The following is a 5866-nucleotide window of genomic DNA, read 5'->3' on the forward strand; positions in this document are numbered from 1 at the left end:
ACTTAGTTGTGAAGGTGTCACTAAATTATTTATTGGGCAAGAGGAGTTATTTCCAGAGAGTATGTGTATTTTCTATCCTCTTTCATTGCACCTGCCTCCTTTGGATTTCTGTCTTTAGCCAGCTTCAGTCTCCATGAAATACCAGCCTCCATGAAACACCAGCAGAGGCTTCCCCTGCCTTTTATTTTGGGTTAATTTCCATGTGTTTGTTTCACTCAACCTGTCTGTTGCTGTTTTGGGAACTTGAATCTATTCAGGGTGAGGAGCTCATTGATTTAGGGCCTGATGGGGGTATGGTGTTATGAATCAACAGCCTTAAGCTGTTTTTAGGAGATGTGGATGATTCTAACTTTCATTCTTCTTCTGCTTTGTAGGTATTTGTATAAAATGTGGAAAAGGTGTGTATGGAGCGAGCCAGGCTTGCCAAGCAATGGGTAACCTCTATCATACCAACTGCTTCACGTGCTGCTCTTGTGGTAAGTCAGATCTACCGTAGCTTGTTAAGTGGCTTCCTTTTGTAATGTATATTCCTTTAGCAACCAGCATACAAAGTGAGACCTCATCTTACCTGATTCCTGAGGCAAAATTCCCACGAAAGACTCCAGCTTGAATAGTTGTTTTTTCATTTGCCATCTGCAAGTGTTCAATAGTGTTTTCCTAAGCAACAGCCCAGAAGAGTAGTATTTGGTTGTTTTAAGCGCTGTTATAAGCACTATGTACTTTAAATCACTTGTGTTTATGGAACTGTAATGTGCATTTATCATTTTTACAGAAAAACGGTAAAATTCGTGCAGCCATAACCATATTTTTCCTCACTTTCTGTTTGCAAATGCAACTCTAGTCAAGCGTGTATATTTGTCATTTCTGTGTACATCCAATGCTCAAAAATTGTTCTCTTACATTTGACTGTGATAAGAACAAATAGAAACTGCATGTTGAAACACCTTAAGCTGTTAAAATATTTTATTTTTGTAGAGGAAAATTTGCAGATAAATCACTGTCTCCTCCTTGCTGTTCTCAGGACCTTTTTAGGTTTCTCTTTTAATCTGAATGCATCTGAAAGTGATGTATTCTGTATGTGATTTGGGGAAGTCATGGCTTTGCCAGGGGAAACAGGACTTGGAAAATTCAGGATAGCACTTTCAAAAGTGTTTGCCTTAAGTCAAGCATTGTGAACTCAATTTGGAAACTTCATCAGTGTCTTGTCGGTAACTGCTGAGAGCTCACGAATTCCCACCGAGTTCAAGGGAGTACAAGAGCTCAAGTTTCAGGAGTTGGGTAGTTTTTCTTGATATACCCACACTTTTATGTAGGTTCCTAATATATGAAAATATTTGCCTGAATGTTGAAGATCTTGTGATACATATACACAGCAAAAGATTTACTCTGAGCAGAACATGCCGAGCATAGATTTTTCATAAAAAGGATTAATTAAGGGTTAGAAAAAGAGTAAAGTGTTATTGGCATAGAACCAAATAAGTTGATAATGAAAAGACCATTGTAAAGTTCACTTGTGAAAGAAGTGTTGTCTTTTATCCTAAGATTTGAACAGATAAATATTGGTTTAAAGAAACCTACAACCTGATTGTAGAATTTGGTGACCTTTATAAACGACTCTGGATCATTACCAGGTTCTAGAATAAACTCATCTCAAACCTTCAGGGATCACTCTCATCTTTGCTCAAGTCTGACAGTGAATGAGTAGCTTTTTGTTGTTTCCCAAAGTGAACAGCATCCTGCTTAGCAGAGGATTACAAAACATGATATCGGATAATATCTATCCACTCATTGCCAACATTAACCTAACCTAATTGCATGGGTGAATTCCAGCTTCTTCTCTGGGGCAGACGTGGGTTTTTTTTAAGTAGTCAGGATACATGTTTGCTACCACAGGGGTCTGTACACAGGTCACTCTGTTCTTTAAAAGAATGTATAAGGGCTGAGGAATGTACATTAACAGCAAAATACAAACCCAACTTAATTATTCAAAAGCACAACAAGCTTTTCTGACTGTTCTGGTGAGGTGTGTGTGGCCAGTGTACATCTATCATAGGGCGACTTGAGACATGTCCATTCGGAGCGTAGTTCTGCCCCACCCCACAGTGCCAGTGGAATTTAGTGATTCACACAGCTTTCCATGAGTCATGCATACGCATGAGGAAACAGGTTGTCTTCTGAGCTTCTCGCTGTGCTGCTCGTGGGCTGGAGGGCCCAGCTATCATCTGCCGGATGTTTGACAAGTAAGAAGGGCTTGGATTTCCTGCTGTCTGCAGCCTCTGATACAATCCTATCGAAAGGGGAATGCGTGGGGACTTTCTTACATTAGATGCTGGAAAGGTGGATGTGCTGCTAATGTGGCAGTAGTGCCTGAGTGCAGGTGAAAAAACTTGATCAAAGCTTAGGTTCAGCTATGTGCAGCTGTGAGTCAGAAGCAGAGCTTTGTCTCTCAACTCAGCTCTGAAATAGTATCAATATCTGGAAAGAGGGTGTTGCATTAACTGTTTGGTTTCCCACTTTATTTGGGGCTGTGAGGTCCTTGGGAAAACCAGAGTAATTCAGGACAATTCCAGTGGATCCAGACCTCAGGAACTGCATCCTGGAGTGTGCTGCTGAAAAGGCTTTACAGGACCTCTTGTACAGGCAACCAAATGGAAACTTCTCACAGTACTGCAGTTTATGAACAGGGAGTTCATTTTACCCTCAATGTGACATTGGTGGGACCCAGGTGAGAATTCTGCGCTCTAGTTTTGGTGCCCACCTTTAAAGAGATGAGGAAAAACTGGAGAAGGTCTGAAAGGAGTTACAGAGATGATTAAAGGCTTGGAGGAAAGCTAATTGTGAGAGCCCAGTGTATTTTGGGTATCAGAAATGATGGGAGGGACATGTGGCTGGAGCTTGTAAATACTTTTACCAGAAAACAGTGTTAGAAAGTAGTCTCATATGTACTAGAGACAAACACAAGAGAGGTCTTTCCTGGAGGCTGAAATTGCACAATTCAAATAGGAAATCAAAGACAGTTTTTGTACAATGAGGATGATTAACTGCTGGAATGGAACAGCAAGAGAAGTGGCAGATTCTCTATTCTTCTTTGTTTTCAAATTAAGACCAAATGTCCCTTTGGAAATTGTTTCAAGTTCAGGCAAGCTTTTAGATTCAAAGCATAGGTAACTGGGTGATCATTAATGACGTCTGTTAGGCAAGAGGTCACAGCATACAGACTAATGCTCCTTCTGAGCCTTTGACAGGAGAGTGAAGTACATTGGTAGCTCCTATGTGTACTTGGGAATATGAGATAGAGTAGGAGTGCAAGCTTGCCTTTCTTTTTCCCCTCTTATTTTCCCAAATAACAAGAGTGATCTAAACTTTCCTCCCGCAGTTATCAGTCTTACTTTCAATACAATGCATCTAGAAGTAGAAGGCAGTAATGAAGAAGAAAAGTTCTGTACCTGAAGACATCTGACTTAGATAAGGGCCCAATATTTAACCAGCTACAATTTTAAAAAATAAATAATAAAAAACTCAAACCCTTGGGAAAAGTTGTGGTTTGGAGACCACTCAGGCTGAAATGTGGTAATGAGTGATGGAGCCTCCAAGGGCCTCGTTTCAGCACTCGACAGTGAGTATTTTCAGCTTAGCAAAGACAAGTGCGTTTACACAGAGAAGTAGGAAGAGACCTTCAGTAGGAAATTCTGCCCGAGTTAGAGTCCTTTCTTGGGCACTTCTGTGAGTTTACCTTTGGTTTCAGTGCCAAGTGCCATCTGTCAGGGTGCCCTGGTTGAAAAGGGCAGCACTTGGCAGAATGGGCCATTCCTGCGCCTCCCAGGACCATACAGCACTGGCCCACTGACACAGTGCTGTCATTTTTGACTCCCACCATCGTATATCACACCATATGTAAGTAAGAGGAAAACCTAAAATATGCTCACAGATGCAGGCACCTCTGTGAGGCCTCCAGCCTTGCTAGTATAGAAGTGTGAGGATGCAAGGATGGATTTTCAGGGCTCTTGAGAACATGAACACAGAAAGATGAGGAAATATTTCAGAGATACAGTAAATAAATAGGAGACTTTTCTCCCCTTTAGACATTTTGGTAAAATACTCATATGGTAAATCTCTTCATTGTCTTTCTAGGTTCTGGCAGCTTTGGCATAAAACTCAGTAATATATTGATTCAGAGTGTACGGGATCTCCTCAAAAAAAGGAAATCTTGTCAGTGAGCTGAGGTCAGAAGAAGAATAGAAAGGAAAAGTAAATGACCTACCTAGCAGGCACATTTTATGTTTTAAAATAAAATGCTGCACTTCTGCCTCTTTAATGTGTTTAGTGGGCTTTGGATAATTGAGCCTTGCTCCCACAACTCAGCAAGTTCAGCATCTCAGAACTTTGCTCTGTCAGTTAATTTTTGTGATGTCTGTGTAAACCCCTGTTGTGTTCTGCAACCAGCCATGCTCCTCGGATAGCTTTTTTTCAAGAGGTCAGATAATTCTCTTCAGGTAATGTAAAAGCCAAAGTGATCTGATTTCCTTGGGGTCAAATAGTTCAATGTGGGTCTTTATCCACAATCCTTACAGAAAACAGCTGAAGCTTGTTCAGATGGATTTCAAATGTGCATTAAAATCCTCTCTCAGCCCTAACACCAGTGGAACCTCTTTTAGGCCTTGATTCGGCAAAACACTTAGACATGTGCTTAAATATGTTCTATTACTCATGTGTAAGCATACTTTGCTGAATCTTACACAACAGAGATTAATTCAGGCAACAACATACACTGTCCCTTCTGTTAAGTGTAAAATTTGGTTTTGGCAGGAGTTCAGTTGCAGATTTTGCTTACGGAAGACAAGAGCTGAAAAATGTCTGCCTGAAAAGCTCATCATCTAATCCCTCTTGGTTGTATTTCAGAGCAGGACAGAATTTCTTGAAGAAGAATTGCAATAATGCCAGATCGCTTGTGCGCTGTAAGTGCATGTGATCAGTTGCAGGAATTAATGAGCTCTATTTGATACTCATTACAGAAGATAACTTATCGGGTGCTTCCAGTTTGCAGATTATAATGTCATCCACAGCATCTTTTCAGGCTGAAAATTTTAATCCAGTGGCAATGACTGTAGAAACTGCACTAAGATACAGTGAGGAGTATTGGTTTGTTGTTTGTTACTGTGAGGGTGTAAGAGATGGGCAGGGAATGAGCTTTGCAGAGCTAAGGGTTTGAAGTCTCTGTACTCTCAAAGCTGAGACATATTTCATCATAAAAAGCAGGGACGCGTTCTGCTCTCTTACACAAAAGCAAATGTTTGAGCATGCCATTCGTCTTTAATTTGCACTTTTGCCACTGGTTTTTAAGGCACAGGAAATCACTGCAAGATCAATCAGAAGCCTAAAGCAAACTGTATAATCCCAAAAGTATGCAGCTCATTTCTTACCTGGTAGCTATTGATCAGGCTGGAGCACTCACAGGGGTTTCGTACAGCAGTTTCATTTTAAGGGACAGCTCGTAAAGGTAGCGCAGTTCAGTTGATTACCGGCGTCGCTGCTGCCTCAGCACCAGCCTTTGTCCAGAATTCACAGGCTCGTTGCTACAAGCCTTCAAGAGAAGGATCACAGTGAGGGCTGACAGCCTTGCTATTTTAAAAGGCCCAAGTGGGACAACTGTAGCAGTAGGTTTTGTTACCCTGAAGGTACAAAGAGCAGTTCTGAATTAGCCTGTGTCCTCCAATTGATATGAAATGGGAATTGGTTCCTGGTTGCGGACACAACCTGCCTTGACGTTCTATTAAGGGACAACAACTCCCTTTAACTGAGGCCACTCAGTGCTCCTGTATGATGATGTCTATTAATAGGAGGTTTCTCATGTCCCAGCTTGTAGGGA

At 41.2% G+C, this 5866-nt stretch overlaps 1 protein-coding gene across 1 annotated transcript in view; it reads left to right on the top strand.

The window, feature by feature from the left end:
- Window positions 1-374: 374 nt before the first annotated feature.
- LOC104526691 (Wilms tumor protein 1-interacting protein homolog) overlaps window positions 375-5866 on the top strand; it is a gene marked incomplete at its 5' end in the record, with an annotated part of 49651 nt that continues 44159 nt past the window's right edge. The window contains one exon of the mRNA XM_029085506.1: window positions 375-476. Within this exon, the coding sequence (XP_028941339.1) occupies window positions 375-476 (102 nt within the window). The remainder of the gene's footprint in view (window positions 477-5866) is intronic.

This window comes from Antrostomus carolinensis, unplaced genomic scaffold (assembly GCF_000700745.2).
Source record: "Antrostomus carolinensis isolate BGI_N321 unplaced genomic scaffold, ASM70074v2 scaffold7326, whole genome shotgun sequence".
Lineage (NCBI taxonomy): Eukaryota > Metazoa > Chordata > Aves > Caprimulgiformes > Caprimulgidae > Antrostomus > Antrostomus carolinensis.